This window comes from Mercenaria mercenaria, chromosome 18 (assembly GCF_021730395.1).
Source record: "Mercenaria mercenaria strain notata chromosome 18, MADL_Memer_1, whole genome shotgun sequence".
NCBI lineage: Eukaryota > Metazoa > Mollusca > Bivalvia > Venerida > Veneridae > Mercenaria > Mercenaria mercenaria.
This window is the reverse complement of record NC_069378.1, coordinates 4778014-4798831: the sequence shown is the minus strand read 5'-3', so window position 1 is coordinate 4798831 and position 20818 is coordinate 4778014. Positions and strand designations below refer to the sequence as shown.

Genomic DNA, 20818 nt, shown 5'->3' with positions numbered 1-20818 from the left:
AAGTAATGCCCAGCATCTTTGCATACAACTCCACAGTGACATGTTGAATTTTCACGAAGATGATTGTTTAAGTTACTGCAATTGTTTCCTATTCTTGCATGATATACTGAATAACGTCTTTCACCCACAAGATAATAAGAAGGAACCAGCGGTGGTTGAAATTTTTTATTTACTCTACTTTTGAAAATTCTTAGTGATGGTGAATTCCGAATTTCAAGTTCAAGATTGTTCCATAAGGAAATTGAAGATGGGATAAATGAATTTGAGTATATCTGGGTTCTCCTAGCAATGGTAATATGATTATCACTATTACGTAGATTGTACGATACATTTTCTGTAACAATGTTTGGAAAAAATCTAATTATAATATGTAAACTGGTAATAGATAATTGTGTCCTTTAAAAATTGTAATTAGTTTTTGAATCGTTCTCCTATCAGAAAGTGACTACCATCCTGTTTCAGCAAGAAGTTTATTTATGGAAACTTATTCGGTTAAACCTGTAACTATTCTTGCAGCTTCATACTGAAGTCTTTCTAGTGAAAGTTTTTCATATTCAGTGCAGCCCATCCCAAACGACAGAGGCATATTCTAAAATAGATCTCATGTAAGATAAATAGATTTGGTTTAATGAAACTCTTTTTAACCTAAATTTAATTGCCCTCATTGAACCAAGTACCTTAGAAGCTGAAGCAGAAATATTATTTATGTGTTCGTGCCATTTGCAATCCTGACTTAAAGTTAACCCAAGGTGTTTATGATGTTGGACGTAATCTATTTTTATGTCATTAAAATATAATTCTGGTTTTCTAAAGGACCCTAAGGAAAAGAACATAAATTCAGTTTTTTGGGGATTGAACTGAACTAACCACTGTTTTGCCCACTCATTTATCTGCCTTAGATAGTTATTTAACTTAGTTTCGATATAGTTATGGACCTGACATGAAATTGCGGACGGACGGACGGACAGAATGACGGAAAAGTGCATTCCTATCGTCCCCGAAACTGGTTTCAACCAGTAGGAGACTAATTAACGTTATCCCCGCCAGGTGAAACCCTAATATACGCATTGGCAACAGAAAGCACTTAAAATTCCAAGTGAGACATTACTTCAAACAAAACCTAAATCACACAGAGACACAATACCTTACGTATATATTTTACCCTTCTTTTCGCTCCGAGCTAGCTCAGGATTGTCTTATAGACGACTTGGCTTCATGGTCTTACGAGAGGGTGGGCCAGATGACAAAATAATTTTAATGTTCATTTATGGGTTTTAATAATAATGTTCAATGATATGATTCCATTCCTATCAAAGATATAATCTGAAAAATTAATATAAAACAACAAACGGTAAATATAAACAAGAAATAATGGAACATCATTTGACAGATGACAGCTGTCAAAACGGTAAACAAACGAGCATTACAATTGCTGTAGTGGCGCGTAACATAGTAAATTAAAACCCGTAATAATTCATTAAATACATGAAATACCAATACAGTATTTCAGGTACAACAAGAAATTTGCTTACAAAGTACAAAAATGTTTTTTACCTGTAACCCAAACCCTAAAAACCCTGAACTATATACAATTATTAGAAATAATTGACCTATAATAATGTCAGACACTAAACAGAAATTATATTTCTAAACATGTCAGTCTTTTCTTGTTTATAAGCTTCATGCCTTGCATTTCAGGTACAGTCAAGTCACGTGCCCAATTTGTGGCTAAAATCTCTTGGAATACATGGAAATAGGGACACATAATGAACATTCATGTTATTGCTTATGTACTGAAGGTTATGTAGTAAATATTTTGCAGTCCAAGATTTTGTATGTTGAATGGATATATTGTCTATAATTGTGTTTGTCTTTCTCCTAATTTACTACTTTTACAATAGTTTGGTATCCTGAATTGTTTTTTACTCTGCTAGAATTATGGTCACATTCTAGAAATAATAATTATTAAGAAACGTGTTTGTTTTATTTTTCCACATTTCCAAGTATGACGATATCATGAGCATTGTTAAATATGTCATACTTCGAAGATTTATCATTAAACAAATTTGGTCAGCTGGAGTAGACTTTATTGATAAATTGAATATGGATAACGTTTTGACTGTTGTTAATGATAGAAATTTCTTGAAAACAAAGATATATTACATAATGATAATGTTAATAATAACAATAAAATCAATATTTTAAAAAGGTAAATAGATTACACCGTATACAAACAATTTATATTCAATGCGGCCTTCTGTGCACAAGTAAATAAACAGTATAAACAATAGCACACATTAATATTGAAATTTATCACGACAAACACACTCGATTTGAAGTTGTAAGGGTTTTTCACTAGAAGTATAAGTCAATGAAATTTATTTTGCTTACTTGTACATTCATGCATCGATCTTTTAAAAAAACAAAAAACTAACATTTATCACAAGAAAACATTACGGTAATTGGTGATTTGAAAAATATTAGAACAATATGTAAAAGTATCGCCAGAATAAGATTTTTTTGTATAATTAACGTTGTTCTTGTAATAACTAATCCTTTATGTTTATAAATTATCTTGCAGTTTTATGTTTGATCGAATTGACTGCTTTGTGTGTAAAAGTTTGTTTCAAGTAGTTTGTTCTAGGCTTCAATAAAAAAAAAGAACGAAGGTTATATTTATACTTGTGTGCAAAAGATTTGTACAAGATTATGGTTACATTTAAGTCTTATTTCATTTTCAGATTTATTAGCATATCAGCATGGAGAATATACCTTTGGCCATTTACAAATATATATAAAAAGATGGCCAAAGTATTACTTGAATTTACATAAATTTTTATAGCATATAACAATTACATATGACAATATTAATAAATATGGCGAAGTTTTTAAAAGCAGCAAGGGGCCACCATGGCCGACAGATTAAGGTCGCTGACTTCAAATCACTTTCCCTTCACCAATGTGGGATCGACCCTCAATTGGGGCGAATAATTTTTCATGTGAGGATGTTTTAAGATCGTTGTTTTTTTACCCAGGTGCCCGCCAATGATAAAGTAATGCCCGGAGGGGCATCTAGGGTAGTTTTCCATCATAAGAATCTGGAAAGTTGCCATATGACCTATGAGCTAAGCGTTTCGGTGTGACGTTCAACAAAACAACAAAAAATAATCAGCATCTGTATGTTGTTCCGTGCTTAACTGCATACCAGAAGACATATTTGGCTGTATATTTAATAATTCTTTTATCATTCAAAGGTAATATTCTTTTAAAACTATTTATACATACAAGCAAATAGTTAGTACAATACTTGTCACGACGGTTTCTATAAAGTGGACATCAATACAGGAAATTATATTAAGATTCTACATTTTGTGAACAAAGTTTACATATTCGTAACGTTCTTTCCTCGCACTTTCAGTTTCAAGACAATGTGAACAAAGTCTAAATCGAGACATTTCTCTCCTATGTTAGTTCACTGCTTACAACTAAATACTTTTCATATTTGAACACAGTTTTCAACTTTCTGTAGTAATACAATTTTGACTGTTTTGTTATTCTGTATAATTATCATGTAATCTTTGTGTTAACATTGACAAATAGTTCAAGTTATAGCTGAATGTATTCCATAAATAATTATATCCTAAGCTATCTGTTTGTTTTTAACACTGATGCCCAAGTAGAAATAGTATTGTCATTTCTATCAACGTTTTATGCACTGTGTTTGTAAGTTTGTTTTTTATTGTTTGGGTTTAACTCCATTTTTCAACAGTATTTCATTTCTTTAACGGCGGGCATTTAACCTAACCAATGTTCTTTGATTTTGTACCAATACAAACCTGTTATCCATAAGTAACTACCAACGTCCCCACATAAATCAGAGGTGGAGGACGAATAATTTCAGAAACAATGTGTTTTATCAAATTGTCACAGAGAATTTGAGTCTCATCGGGGGATCGAACTCATGACCCCGCGATCCGTACATCTGTTGAGCTAAGCGTGCGAGATAACTAGTTTTGAAGAGCACGCTCCCCAAGCTCTCCAAAAACAGCAGCATTAGAAATCTGAGGACGAACACCTAGAACAATTTTGCAGAACCTTACATGTATTTTGTCACTTTTGTTGTAATTGTGTAATCCCCAGTATTCTGAGCCATACAACATTATTGGAGTTGCATACAAGTCAATCAAGTACAATTTAGGTTTAATGTCAAACTTAATTTGACTAAATATATAACTGTATTTTATGGTTTAGGGCCTGATCGTTCAGCGTTTTCACAGCATTTTTCATAGTACCTGTGTAAGAGAACTTCATACCGAGATAGCAGAAAGAGTCTACAATTTCTACATTTTCTCCATTTACAAAATAGAGAAAAGTGAAAACTTCACAGGTCGCTCAACACGACAAAAATGAAAATGTTGCAGGCTCGGTTTGATTGAGTCTGTTCATGGACGGTAGTGGAAATGCATGCTACCATCCACGCCCTCTAGCCCCGGGTTGAGCAGAACTCAACATTTACACATGCTAAAAGTACAAAAAACAATTTAGAGACACCCGCCGATGTATTCAAACGGCGGTGAACATGAAACCTTCAATGATACACGTGTTGAGGCGTGTAATTCCATGAAGAGCGGCGTTTGGTCCCCAGATAAAGTAAAGGGTTTGCCCCAAACGAGGAAACAATGGGCAGAAATAAACAAACCGGAATTTATGAACGGGATCTGAGGTTATGGAGCCTGCGTATCACAGGAACTGTCAAAAAACAAAATTAAAAAGCAGGCACCATATCCAAGGCTATGAAAGCGGGAGTATTGGAACCACCCAGGCCGAAATGGTCATGTTGAGAAACTAAACAGTACTAATAACACGACATAAAAGTCGTGCCGAACGATCTGAGAAGATCGAAATATAACAGCCCTGATTGAATGTACGGGGAGACTTTTTACAATCCATGTATAATTATGTCTAGATTTTCTTTTTTCAAATATCAAAATTTTGGTTTTAGTAACATTTATTTTCAATCCCCTTTTGCGTGAATATCTAAAAAAAGATTATTAAGTTGAAGACTATCTGGCTTCGTAGTAAATAATGCAATGTCATCTGCGTATAGTAACACTTACATAGATAACAGAATGATGTCGTCATTTGAAGGTTGTGAAAGATCAATTATACTACTTCTATTGGAAATAATTGTATCTGTTTTTCAAAGTTGAGAAGAATTAGAGTTTTGAACACGCTATTTGCGATACCTGTTTTCATTATTACGCGAATTTCTCTTCTTCTGATTATATTATATATTTGATCAGTATTTGATTTACAGACAAGCCCCCAGAACTACAATCCGTGTTTGACATAAAATACGTATTGTTAATTTAATATAACATCTTCATGTCATTGATTAAAAAGTACGAAATTATTTTAAAAGTACAATTTTTTATTTGTTTATCCAAAAAGAAAGAAATGCAAACTTGTGTATACCAAGTTACTTTTTGATCTATACAGATTCAAATAATATATCAGCTTATTACATTTTCAATTACCGTTCCATTGATAAACGGTTCAAGTTCTTGCATGTTACATTTTGAATTTGTATTTAGACGCACACATTTCTTTTTTTCTGGATGCAATTTTGCACCATGTGTCGATGAGGCTAAGATTATTTTGTATTTCTTGCTCTAAATATTAAATGTCAGTGTCGAAATAATTAACAGTGGTGTCATCAACATACATGCCAAATTAATAGTGTCTGAAATAATGCAGTGTTCAGACTGTACATCCGTATTATTCTAGCGCTGGCGCTAATTGGTGGTTGAGATACTAAACAAAAATGTAATCTAGTTTACATCCAAATTAGGCAGTGGAATGTGGATTTAGGCAAATATCTGCAAGGATTATTTATAAACATTGTTGCATTTTGGGCAGTAAACATGGATGTAGAAACATAGGCATAGTTGGTTTTGATACTGATTTTGTAACAAACAAAAATATTACAAACAAGGGGGCGTGCAGATATAAAAAGGAAGTATACAATTAACAACCATTGCATCCATTGTTTATAAACATAAAGATAACCATGCGTATTTTCCCGCAAAATTGTCAGATTCGGTGGGATTTTAAAGCATGTGTATTTGCACTGGTGATATAAATGTTGATTATATTTAAGTGTAACAATAAAACCACACCTGGAGGTGGTTTTAGTTTTACATTAATTATTTTCTAAACCATTTGACACATGCAAGTCACTATCGCACAAACTGTTACATCATTCCTTGTTCATTTGTCTACAGTATCCATACTGCTACTTGTATTGCTTCATCGGGTCTTCTTTAGTCTAGGATTTATCTTGCTTTCGGTCATGCTGCAGTGCGAGATGCTACATTCGGTGGATTGCCTTGTGGTAAACTTACATCTTTCCTTTACCATGTGTCTGTGTTGATATGAATAAAAGTGGTTCCTGGACGGGGTGAATGTGGTCACTCGTACGCAAGAACAGTTGACAGAAATATTCTACCAAGTTTAAGACATGAGAGTAGACACACTCTCTCTGTCACTAAGCAAAATGGAGCATAGAACTAAGCAATGAGGTTACCATAATGTACATCTCTCATTATGATATCAGAGGGCGCTTTTATATTTGTGCTCGGAAGCTTCAAAAATACGACACTGCGTATCGTGGCTACGTGTCCGGTAACCGGACCTCTAAACCGGTTTGATTTCCCGAGGCGTCCAGTAATCATGTTTGAAAAGTCCGGTGTATCATCAAGAAAATGAAAATAAGGATGAAACATCTGGTAATGAGCTATTGAAGGTTTGTGAGTGTTTATCACATCTAAAAAGAGCAAAGATTTTGTTATTTGATCACATAATAAGGTATACGTATACATTAATTTAGTGTGTATATGATTATTAAAAAGGAAACCGCCGTTAAAATGTACATGTATAGTGTAGTGTCTCGAATAGCGGATTATCGAAATTGATAGGTCTTGATGATAAATGGGCTATATATGGAATTGAGCGGACAGAAACTTACTCTTTTTATGGGAATGTTTGTCTCTACTTATATTTCTTTTTATATCTCTTACCTTTGTGAGTTGAGACCCGCTCGGATCGTCCTATGAGGTAGCCGTCTAGATTTCTTACGGTTGGTAAGCGACCGCCTGTGCCCGATATATTTCCTGGCGGGGCACCTGCAGTATTCCCCGACCACTGACTAGAAAGAATATTACATTAAAATAAAAGTTAAGTGATTTCACGGGGCGGGGGTGGGGGTGAAGGAAGTAATAATTTGAAAAGTATTCAAGCTAGTGTTGCAGAACTTGCAGTTCTTGAACTCTGTAAATTCCTCTTTTTACTATTTATCATTGTGTAAGGAGTCTTGTTATTGTTTATTCAACGGATGAAAAATTATGTAAAAGTACAGTTACGGGATATGATTCAAGAGTGTTATGGTTTAAGCGCAGGGTGCCCTGACCTACATTTTAACATTTTTGTCAGGTTCACATTACCTTCAGTGGTTGAAAAGTTAATAGAAAGTCCAAACTCGAGTACAATAAGGGGGATAATTCAGAATTAATTAAGAGATTAGTTTTTACGCTATGTAGATCTACTTCCCCACATACTTTCTTGAATACCCCTCAGATGGCGCAGTTATTAAAGGAAAACAAGTACAAAATTGGAAACCATTCACACATTATTCAAGAAAGAGTTCTGGCCCCGTGTTCACAAAACATTTTCAGTCTCAGCTGAGTTTGATAATGAAACTTTATACATCATCTATATCTAGATAGCATGTTTAAAACTAAATTTTAAGTTATTAACTATTTTCAAATGACTAACCAGTATTGATGATCAGTGTCAGGTGGTATTTACTGTTGAAGGTTTAGTAAAATTGATATTAAAATTTCAAACTCAAACTCAGCTGAGACCGAAAAATGTTTTGTGAACACAGGGCCTGGTTCTCGTGGTCAGTACTTTCTATCATTACATGTACTTTCTTTAAATTCCCTACATTTGTTGCAAATTAATCGTTCGGACAAAACTGCAAAAATATGAAGTTTCTAAAACTAAATTATGACGGAATTATGGCTTTTGAGGTTAGCATTACCTGACGGACTGGATTTCTATATCTCCTTCCTGCTTTTCATTGGAGGTAATAAAAATTTCAACTAGCAATGGCTGTGTAGCTCAGCGGGCGAGTTTTGGAACCTACAAACAAAAATTACTGAAAAGACATCGGGAACGCGTTATTGCACAAAGCTTCATTCACTTGATGATGTTTCCACTGATGATGTTTCCACTTTATCTGGGAAGTTTAAGTACACATTTAAGATAAAAGAATCTGGTGTTTAAAATTGTCTTTTCCTTGTAATTCATCTATTCATAAGGTAAAGAAAAATATGCAAAATTTGTTTTCGATTACTTAGTACTGCCTGATTCTAGATTTGAGCATGTAACAAAACAGTTAAGGAAATACCAGGGAGCTGCAATCATCTTTATATTCATAATTGTTCATTCTGTCAACAGAGATAGATAGTAAACAAATAAAAGGAAACAAATTTAATTTTCTTTAGAAATGACAGAACATATAAATATGTAGTATGATATAAATGAATAATTTCTTAAAATCTATCTTTTATTTGCAGTCTGTTAAAGATATGCATGATCATTTGAACAACATTGCAGGACCTTTTTCATGTACCATATACTTTGTCCGAGATAAAAATGGTCCATCACGTAGAGTTAGATCCCGACAGAAATGTGTGTTTAATTGTCTTTTATAAAATTTTGTAATTATGCCCCTTTAATATGATGATTCAATATAATTTCACGTTGTTTTAATTGCATTTGTTTTTCATAGTTATTTTATGTTGTTTCTTGTATTCCTCAACATCTTTAGATTTGGGTAACCTCCAATTCTGAGGCCGTCTGCTGTGAAGAAGAAAATAACAGAAAGGGAGTTAAACAGTACTCGAAGATAGATAGACAGATATATATCATATAAAACACAAATCTAAGTCTGTCAACTGAAACAGAAATTTTAACGTAAAATGGACAACACCAAGTTTGACAAAACTAACATGTTTTCATACTGAAAAAAAGACAAACTAAAATTCTCCCTCACATTGGCCAAAACTCCAGAAAAAATACATGGACATGGAAGTCCCGATAATATGCATATGTCCACTTTATGCTGATGATGTGTATCAAGGATGGAAACTGTTAGAGGTATAAATGGAATAAATGGGACACGGTTATTCCTTAAACATACACAGATCTTTGTATAATATGTAATGAGCACTTGGGCACGATTAGCTTACATTGTTTCTTTTTCCAATAATATAATATCCATTACATTTACATATAAGAAAATACTGACATGAATCATATAACAACTTCAAATACCATTCAATTCAATGATTGAACATGCATAACATTCACTTCTCATGTCTATATATATATAAACATTTTTAAATAAAGTAACAAATAATTTCCCGTGATTTAGATTTAAAAAATAATCTGTTTGTAAGCATAGCTGCTCAAATGACCATACAAATCACAACAATCAGCACGATAACTTGCCTTACCAGCGTTACTAAGGCTACCAACAAAACAACCATCAAAACAAGATTTTGATTGGCCTGATACAACAAAGGATCTATACCTATTCAAGGAAAATATTTCCCGCCTAATTCGCTTCGCTTAACCGACGGAAAATATATTACGTGAACTTGTCTTATGACATGTTTTGTCGAAGTGATTCGTCTTTACTTGATATAAGTGTGTTCGTATGACAAAGTATTGAAAGTTTGATTACGTTCTCCGTGATGATTTGACATGAAACAATGCGTATAAAGTCATTCAGCCTCTTCCTTTAACATGGGCGTAGGAGCGAGTTTAACTTTGAGGGGGCCAAACCTTTTCGACCGGCGGTTTGTGGGGGCGGGGGGTGGGGGTTAGCGGCAAGGTATCCTCGGTGCATTATTCGTGACAAAGACTCAAAGCCTTGTACAGGTATTAATTGGGCCATAGGCCCCTCAAACCTTTATGTTTTAGCAATCATTGAGTTATTCTGATGATACACATACGACTAGGCACTGAACTGTCTTAATCAGTCATATTATGTATTGTTCTAATTAAGTGTGCCATTTTTTTACATTCTTCTGTTGAAGCCCTGGACATACAATCAATTAGCACTGCATTTGTTTAATTGTGGTATAAAGTTGTGGAAATATCATTTCCCTTGAATGGACAATGAAAAACAAAAAAAATACATAACGTTTACATGCATAAACAGGCTTAATAGTTAGGCCTACATTGATTTTGCAGACGCTCAAACCGGAACTGTACATAGTGATTGCGCTCAATGATATATTATTTTTATAAAGTGTAAACAATTCTTGGCGTGGCGCGTACAGATTTCAGTACTCACACTACGGAAAGAGACATTTTAGTCAGAATACAAATGAAGGTCAAATGCAAATCAGAAATCAGGTTGAAAAGAATTATATGATGCTAAGTAAATGTTATATTAGACTGCAATTTATATCTCTTTTCCAAAATATTTGGGGGGCCAAACTATACTTTGGCCCCCCCCCCCGTCTCCTAGCTTGGGGGGGGGGGGCCTGGCCCCCCCTGCCCCCCCCCCCCCCCCCCCCCCCCTGCTCCTACGCCTATGTTTAATTCAGTTCAAGTTAGGAGCGGAGAACGGTAAGTACTGGAACAGAACCAAAAAAAAAACTTAATTAATTACAGGCTTCCAGCTTTATTTCATTTTTTTTTCGAAAATACGGGCTCTTCTTATTCAGGTCATGTTAAGGAACGGAACAGTGCAGAAGCAAGAAACATTGGTTAAAGTTACATGCCTCCAGCTTTATTTCACTTTTTTTTTCGAAAGTTAGAAAATGCTTTCATTAAAAAAAAAAACATTTTGACAGTGACGCCTGTTCGTATCTCAGAAGATTTTGTTTCACTAAAACACACTTCAGTGAATAAAATATATAGAAACTTGTGGCGCTAGAACTGGACTGTGGCATAAAATAAAAGGAAATAAGCTGTACATTTTTCCATTAACATTAAAATGTTTCAAACAATCCTGGTTAATCATTTTTATTTCATCAATACTGGTAAAACATGAGAGCCAAACTGTCACAATATACACCTGTTACAGAACATTACTTTTGATTCTTATTGAGCAGACTAGATGTCAGTTTTCTCAATGTCGACTGATTCCAGAGCCGTAACTCAAGGACTATATTATTATTATTATAATTATTATTATACCAGATTTATATAGCGCCCTTTTCCTGATAAACACATTCTAAGGCGCTTTACATATCGTAAAGTACACTAGTACTGACACAGAGCGATCCGACCAGAGGGGCAGCGTGAGATAAAGCCCCCAGAACAGATAGAGAGAAATCAGTTTTAGATACAGACATGTCCGGCTAACTTAGCCTAGCTCTTTTCGAATAGACAGTCTGGTTCTTTAACGTGCCCGGTGTATAGCACCGATACACGCGAAGCCGTTTTTCATGAGAAGAACCAGTACAGGCCTCTTAGTTAGGTGGGAGACACTCAAGATCATCTCAGAAATTTCCAGTTCCTGGACCGGGATTCGAACCCGCACGTCTGGATTGACAGTCAAGCGTGTTACCACTAGACCACCGGCCCACCTGTGATATACAATAAAAGGAATTATTCCGCTTGTTACTTAGAGACTTACCCTAAGCCTTCTTTACACATCGGAAACAATCTGTTTATATAGTGAAATTGTTGAGTGAACACTGTTTCTTAATCCTAATCCTGCCCATGTTTTATCAGTGCAAAGGAAAAGTAACCTGTCTATGATAAATGTCATGCATGATTACACAGTTATGCATCTAACAGTCTTAAAATTGATTTCTTCGATTTTCTCATATTTCTAGATATTTTCCCCATACTTTGACGCATATGTATGGGTAGTTGAGATTGTTCTCTTTCAAGCTGTAGCCTTTTCAACATATTTCACCCTGTAAAATTCTGTGGGTTTTGACTTTGTAAAAAAATTGTCTGTTTGTTGACAAATTTCACCACAAAAAATGTCCTACTTTTCCCAGGGCAATCAATTACTTGATCTTTACATAGTTTTGTATTCAGGTTGCTAATCCATGTGACAAGTATGCATGCTTTTTTCATGATTAGAGGTAAAACGTGCATAGTTTGCATGAGGTTCTAGGTCAACAGTCACCTAAGCTTATCATAAAGTCTTTGCGGAGTTGTCTCCATTTTTTCCCAAATATTTCATCCGGGATCTTTTTTTTTCAGCTCAAATAACTCTTTTTCAGGAAATGATATTTTAATAATTTTTTCAGTCCTTGTATTTTGATGCAGTTAACTATACATATATTTAATATAGATAGCTCCTACTTGAAATTTGAATTTTCAGTTACAATGCCTATATTATAGACAATATGTTAATGTATAATTTTTGAGAAGTGAAATAAAAATCTACATTGTCAAAACAAAATCCCATGGATTTATAATATGAAACTAGGTGGTCTCTGTGAAGTTAGCAGAATAGCAGAATAACTCCAGCAGAATAGCAGAATAACTCCAGCAGAATAGCAGAACAGCACCAGCAGAATAGCCGAACAACTCCAGCAGAACAGCAGAATAGCAGAACAACATAAGAATAGCAGAATAACAGAATAACTCCAGCAGAATAGCAAAATAACTCCAGCAGAATAGCAGAACAACTCCAGCAGAATAGCAGCATAGCTGAACAACATTAAAAAGACAAAAATACTAAATGTTTACCTCGCATCAATATGACAATAAAAATTAGCCTAAGACTATTTTTGCGGTAAACATGTTACCATTATAATTTGTTAGAAAACCATTTTTGCCAGTTAAAAGAACAACTTTAAGACCGAATTATACATTTTCACTCTCTAGTCCTTTGTCGTTATCATCACTTTCCTGTTCTTTGTCGTTATCTTCACTTTCTTGTCCTTTGTCGTTATTTTCACTTTCCTGTTCTTTGTCGTTATCTTCACTTTCTTGTCCTTTCTCGTTATCTTCATATTCTTGTCCTTTGCCGTTATCTTTATTTTCTCGTCCTTTGTCGTTATCTTCACTTTCTTGTCCGTTGTTGTATTCTTCACTTTCTTGTCCTTTGTCGTTATCTTCACTTTCTTGTCCTTTGTCATTATCTTCACTTTCTTGTCATTTGTCGTTATCTTCACCTTCCTGTCCTTTGTCATCTTCTGCTTTTCTGCTGGAGTGGTTCTGTTATTCTGCTGTTCTGCTGTTCTGCTGGAGTTATTCTGCTATTCTGCTGCAGTTATTCTGTTGTTCTGCTACTCTGCTATTTTTAATGTTGTTCTGCTGTTCTGCTGGAGTTGATCGGCAATTCTGCTATTCTGCTGGAGTTATTCTGCTATTCTGCTGGAGAATTCTGCTATTCTGCTTACTTCACAGAGACAACTTGGTGAGGTGAATGTTTTTCTAATTGATGTAGCAAAAAGTCAAGCTCCCGACCTTATCTTTTTTATTTGCCGGTTTTTATAAATATATTCTGAAGTTTTGAAAAATCGGGGTTTAATCAGATTCTGGTAGAAATATTTTTGATCAGTAAGTGCAGAACTACCTTAGACCGTTTAACGTACCGTTGACCAACGCCTTAGATAACACTTTATGGTAAATTGGAGTTACGTTAAACATTTGTTTCAAACGGTATTTTTGAAAATAAAACCATGAAATAATGACATGTGAACTTTTACGATTTGAACTTGTTCCTAAAAAAGGATTATTAATGTAAAGACACGTAAGGATGAATAATTTTTGTTATTTTATCATTGACGGTAATACCTATTATATGCAACAGTCAGACTTATGGCGGCTGATTTAGAAAATGTTGAAAGTTTGTTGTGTCTTCTTGTCATCTACGCAACAAAATGAAGTATTGTATGCAGCAGAACAAAACATTTTATTTCGCGCTGGCGAGCGTGCCATCAACGAAAATGTCATATGGCACTCGCGCCAGGACGAAATAAAATATTTTGTTGTCACGCGCATGCCAGCACGCATTAACTTAACATTTTATTTCATCTTGGCGTACGTGCCAAAGCGCAAACACGAACACTTTGTTAGTGGCACACACGCCAAGGTGAAACAACGAAACAAGATAGTTTCGTCTTTGCGCACGTGCCAACGTGATAACATTTTTTATCGTGCGCGCTCCAGTTAAGGCCCAAGGTCCAGAATGTAAGCACACATACGCCGATATAATGAGTCAAGTAGAGGCAACTGAACAGATCATGCTAATGTACCCTCTTCTACAAGATAGATAGGTTCTCCACCAAAGGTTACTGACTCTTGCATTGTCCCAGCAGAAGTTTGCTTCGATCAAACCGTTGACCTCACTCAGCTTTTTCTTTCACTAGCTTCTAGAGAAACTGTTACACGATAGGTAACAAACTTTTCTTACCAATATAAGTACTCATTAGATAAATTCTCAATATTTATGTGAAAATAAGGGATCAGTTTCGTCTAATTACAACGTTGTTGGTGGCTTTAATTAGTTTCAGGTGATTGAAATAATACGAATTGTTAATGGACTGACTTACTAGAAGAGAAGACAACAGTAAGTTAACAGTTAGTTCTTTTCAGTATTGTGTTAATTTGTGAGTTATAAACTACTGTATAGAAGAGACTCTTTGAGAAAATCGAGCTGAAAGGAATATTTGATTAGGTCATGAGTCACCTTCCACTTGTCAAATTGTGTTATTAGTTTTCACGATCTATCAGAATTAGTTTTATCTTTCAATTTTTTATATTACTTAACTTAACAAGTTGCAACATGTCCAGAACACAGCAACTCGTGCCATCACTATGATGCCCCGTCCGTCGCAATCATATAACACCGATTCTGAAGGAGCTCCATTGGGTGCCAGTGAAATACAGGGTGCAGTACAAGGTTCTGATCCACACCTTTAAGGCTTCACAAAATCAGTCCCCTGCTTATATTAGGGATATGATAGAAGTGTATAAACCGGTCAGAAACCAAAGATCACAAGACACACTGTTACTGGTTATGCCAAAAACAAAAACCATGTTGTATGGCAATCGCAGCTTTTCGTTCATTGCTCAAAAGCTTTGGAACTCCCTTCCCGTCAAGATCAGGGAAGCTCACATGCTAGCTGCTTTCAAAAGCCTATTACAAACCCACTTCTTTGTTCAACATTTCGTTAACTGACCGATACATTGTTTTTCTTTTCATAAAACAGCGTAAAACAGTATTTTATCCTAAGGCACAAATACTTTTAAATATGTTTATATGTTTGTCTTGTTTTATCTATATGTTTTACATTCATGAGTTTTGTTAATGTGGAATGCATTTTTTGTATGCGTATTTGTTTGTATTGTTTGCAATTTATTCTGTAAAGCACTTTTGAACGAGTACATGTGCATGAAAAGAGTCCTATATAAATGTTATATTATAATAATAATAATAATAATAATAATAATAAAAATAATAACAAAAATAATAATAATAATAAATATTGTTTTTGTAAGAAACTTGGTAGTACTATGTAGTGTGTAACATAAAAGAACTGCTATAACAAAGTAGTGTGTAACATAAAAGAACTGCTATAACAAAGTAGTGTGTCCTTAATGCTGTGGTTTTCATACCTTCATTAAGGTTTATGAAAGTGACATGAACACTCTTAAGTTGATACAAAGTCACAGCTTAATCTGTACTTTCTATGAAATTAAGATTGTAAGACTGCTACATAGTATGTGTGAGCAACAGTGTTTCTATTCTATGACCTACCGTTTATTTCTGTAACAATAAAAGAGTTCTTTGCATCCTACTGTTTATTAAGCAGTTTTCAAAGTCAATGACTGGAAGTTCCATAAAACTGAACTTTTGTTTGTTTTGTTATAGTTTCCACCCGAATATCACTATCTGTAGCTCCTGCTACAGTGCTATGAATATGAAAATATTATGTGCTACCTGATTAGGTGTATGTGTATATATCTTTCGTAGGGGAAGAGCTTACTGGTTCATTGACCACAGCTGACATCCATGATGTAATGGTATCAAATATCAAATCTATCCTTCATATATTTTGTCGGGTTCACAGCTTAAAAACTAATCAAGTTATTGACTTTAAACTTGCAATATAGGTGGGTGGTGATGAGGAAACAACCCACTTTGCTCCTCCCTACCCCCAAACTCACAAAACACAAACACACCCGTCCCCGCTCATCCCCGCCCCCTTCATCACCGACCAAACTCACTCTTAGTTTCTTGTGATTTAATATTCCATCACCGCCTTCGCACATAACCGCATAACCCCATACAATGTATTTTCTTTCACTTTTACTTCCTCTTCTTCTGATCTAGAATTCTTCGGGCGCATATTGCCCTGATTTGCAGAGCTCTGGATATAATCTGTTTCCTTTTATTTGTTTAGAGATTAAAAATACTGAGTGTATTTATGGGTTGATATACTTTCTAAACTATTAAGTAAAAAACCCATATAAACCTTTGATGCTTTTAGCAATCAGCCACTACAAAGCAGAAACCTATTCATTTTGAAAGCTCAGTTACTTAATATAACCACCTGAAAAGTTAAAACATTATATATAAGTCAGTTAGGATAACTTTGTAGTTGAGTAGATAGGTATAAACATGTTTTATTTAGGTTACTGTTTTCATAAATTTGAAATTGTTAGCCTTGTCTACGTTTAGTTTCGACTTTCTATGACTCGCCTGTTAAATTAAAATTCATAAAACAGTAAACTAATATATAAATATCATATGACAGCGTGTGTGACATTGATATTATCAACCCGAGAGCAGAATGTCAACCGAGGCGAAAGTCGAGTGGTGACATTCTATTTCGAGGGTTGACAATATCAGTGTCACACACGCTGCCATATGATACTTGTTTTGTTATACCGAACAAAATTAAGTACATAAAAAGTTAAAAATGTTTTTAATTCATTTAATTCAACTGTTGCATCTTTCGTCTGAATCGCCTGTGTACACGTTGAATAATGACGTCGCTACTATATGTGTACAAGGGAGACAATCATTTTATGATTTGGCTAAAAAATTGGAGCAGTTATTTGCCCTTATATGACATTCAAAATATCAGCGCGATCACATGAATGTTTTTGATGGTCAAAATATCTCTTTCTCGGGTAATTGGATTTTATCATTGTAGACAAAAGTGAGGTAAAATAATCTCTAATTATGTCTTTACAGTGGTTTTAACCGATTTGTACCGATTTGAGCACACAGCTAGTGAATCGGCAAATTGATAATTTTCGCTGTGAAATTACCAGATATATTTCACTGATATATTTCATTAATTTACAAAACATGTGAAAAAAAAAGATATTTAACACTTTAGATTTTCAACAAGTAAACTTAACAGCTTACAATTAAGCACTCATGCTTAGCTTAAAGATTCTGAAGATTAAACTGTTAACACCAAGCGGTACATGGGTGCTCGCTTGATGTATCTTTAAAATTATATATTGCAAAAGATGAACAAATGCATAAACTTACAACATGAACAAATGCATAAACTTACAACGAATAAAAATACAAATGCATATTTCAGTATGAGTCGTATTGTTAAAACTTCCTTATATGTTAAGTGTGCATTGCTTAAGTGGACTACCACGGCAATATATGTATTATATAATATTTAAATATGCTTGTCTCTGTTAAAACACTCTTACGCTACAATGACGTCACGTTAACGTGCGGTGACGTCAATGTTTTTGTTGCGACCAAGAAAGAGCGCTACTATAGTATTATTTTATCTACTGTTTTAGATTAAGAGCATATATAATCGAAATAATTTATAGCAAAACCGTGTTTTAACACTATTTATACATTCGAGCTGTAATACGTCGTACAAATAATTTCATTCGGGCTGCGCCCTCGTGAAATTATTACGCCCGACGTATAACTGCCCATCGTGCGTAAATTGTGTTAAAACACACTTTTGCTATAAATTATTTCTTAATCACAACATGAGTTAGGCATTCTTTGTAAATGTTTATGATCATTAAGGATTAGAACAGGTGTGTAAATGTTGTTAATTTATTAATAAATGGTCAATGACCGTAGCTGCTCTTTTAGCTGTTTCCACGTGAAAAAGGTTATTTAGTTTATGCCAACATTTCGGAAGAAATAGAATAATAAATGGTCAATGACCGTAGCTGCTCTTTGTAGCTGTTTCCAAGTGAAATCAAAGCCTTGAGATGTCTGGTGGTTGCGGATTTTGCTAGATTTATTTTCATTTTAAATGCCAATTTATAAATATACATGTATAAGAAACAAATACTAACGTGCCTCATATCTAAGATAAAATCTGCCTGACCTTACATGAACACCTGGAAGTCAGTGATGTAACCATGGACTGGAATACCTAATCACTGACAGATCTTATATAATCTAAATGGCTGGTGTGAATGGATGGAGGATGAATAAGAACTGCTTGATCACTGATAATTCATCCGCATTGTTCATGAATGGGACTACTTTGTGTAGCACATGAACATCCTTTGGATGTGATTTGGAATCAAATAAAGATGCTACATGATTGTCAGAAATACACTTAACTTTGGTAGCGGGATAAAACCCGCAACCAAAAATGTTATTTAGTTTATGCCAACATTTCGGAAGAAATAGAATTATATCTGCAGGTACAATGTACAACATTTATTACTGCAGATACAATAAATATCTCTACTTATACATTTTATACCTGAAGGTACATTCTTATTTTCATAGTTCCATCGTACCTGCGAGTACTTTACAGAATTGTACAAAAAGGTACTTGCAGACTTATCATTTCACTACTAGTGGTATCTGTTTAATTTTTAGTAATTTTGATCACATTGGTACGCAATACTAACATACTTCCGAAATAATATCTGTTCGAGTATCCTGTTCTAACTTTAATTACAACATAGCAAAATAGAAAAAAGGTAAGGGTAGATCTCCCGGAAGCAAAAGAGCACCACGGACACAGCGGGAGAACCGTGCATCATAAAGTAGCCCCGCAAGAAAAAGAAACTATTGAGGAAAAATATAGTATACTATATATATAATATGTATTAAAAAATCAACATCAAGTACATTTTAATTATAATGCAAAATACAAAAAACGAAAAGAGGTAGATGAAAGGATAGGGGTGTTGGGAAAAGTGGGAAAAAGCGTATTTAAAAAATTTGAAATTTACGAAACGAGAGTAGATAAACCGACTTCTATTAAATTGCTGAAATGTCAATTCTCTTTTAAGCTTAATACTATAGCCTGCGGTAACCATTTAAACACAGTCGTCAGTTAGAAAACTGCTTAGTCCAATAATTTGCAAAAAGGATAATCTTAAATCTTTCTGTATACCTTAAGCGATGAATATTACTACTTTAATCGTCAGTATATCGCGAAATTTATCACCCTTAGCGACTATGCATTTAAATTACATAATATTCAAATACGTTCAAATTCAGTGTCGTTGAAATGGCCACGTTTTAGTGAACTACAAACATACATTTCACTATAATTTTTGATATTATTATGAATTTAAATGTACGACTAATCTTTGGTGCTAAGAAACATTTCATAGAACGGACTTTGTAACTATCTGGCGATACTTAATATGTCAAGGTACGTATAAACATATTCTTGTTGATCTGATACTCAAGAACTAATCTTGTAAAAAGAGGTATTGACCACACAATCTAGTACAAAAATGTATTGCTCAACTAATCTTGTAAAAAGAGGTATTGACCACACAATCTAGTACAAAAATGTATTGCTCAACTAATTTTGTAAAAAGAGGTATTGGTATTGACCACACAATCTAGTACAAAAATGTATTGCTCAGCTAATCTTGTAAAAAGAGGTATTGACCGCACATTCTAGTACAAAAATGTACTGCTCAACTAATCTTGTAAAAAGAGATATTGACCGCACAATCGAGTACAAAAAGGTATTGCTCAACTAATCTTGTAAAAAGAGGTATTGACCACACAATCGAGTACAAAAAGGTATTGCTCAACTAATCTTGTAAAAAGAGATATTGACCGCACAATCGAGTACAAAAAGGTATTGCTCAACTAATCTTGTAAAAAGAGGTATTGACCGCACAATCGAGTACAAAAAGGTATTGCTCAACTAATCTTGTAAAAAGAGGTATTGACCGCACAATCGAGTACAAAAAGGTATTGCTCAACTAATCTTGTAAAAAGAGGTATTGACCGCACAATCTAGTACAAAAATGTATTGCTCAACTAATCTTGTATCAAGAGGTATTGACCGCACAGTCTAGTACAAAAATGTATTGCTCAACTAATCTTGTAAAAAGAGGTATTGACCGCACAGTCTAGTACAAAAATGTATTGCTCAACTAATCTTGTATCAAGAGGTATTGACCGCACAGTCTAGTACAAAAATGTATTGCTCAACTAGTCTTGTAAAAAGAGGTATTGACCGCACAATCTAGTACAAAAATTTATTGCTCAACTAATCTTGTATCAAGAGGTATTGACCGCACAGTCTAGTACAAAAATGTATTGCTCAACTAATCTTGTAAAAAGAGGTATTGACCGCACAATCTAGTACAAAAATGTATTGCTCAACTAATCTTGTATAAGAGGTATTGACCGCACAGTCTAGTACAAAAATGTATTGCTCAACTAATCTTGTAAAAAGAGGTATTGACCGCACAATCTAGTACAAAAATGTATTGCTCAACTAATCTTGTATCAACAGGTATTGACCGCACAGTCTAGTACAAAAATGTATTG

At 34.3% G+C, this 20818-nt stretch overlaps 1 protein-coding gene across 2 annotated transcripts in view; it reads left to right on the top strand.

Moving 5' to 3' along the window:
• The window catches only part of LOC123538965 (RING finger and CHY zinc finger domain-containing protein 1-like), a 34263-nt gene extending 30600 nt beyond the window's left edge, over positions 1-3663 (top strand). The window contains exon 8 of one of the 2 annotated variants that reach the window (XM_053530277.1): positions 1699-3663. In XM_053530277.1, coding sequence (XP_053386252.1) covers positions 1699-1732 — 34 coding nt within the window. In that variant the 3' untranslated portion in view covers positions 1733-3663. The remainder of the gene's footprint in view (positions 1-1698) is intronic. The other variant, XM_053530276.1, reaches the window with a different exon arrangement.
• Positions 3664-20818: the final 17155 nt, after the last annotated feature.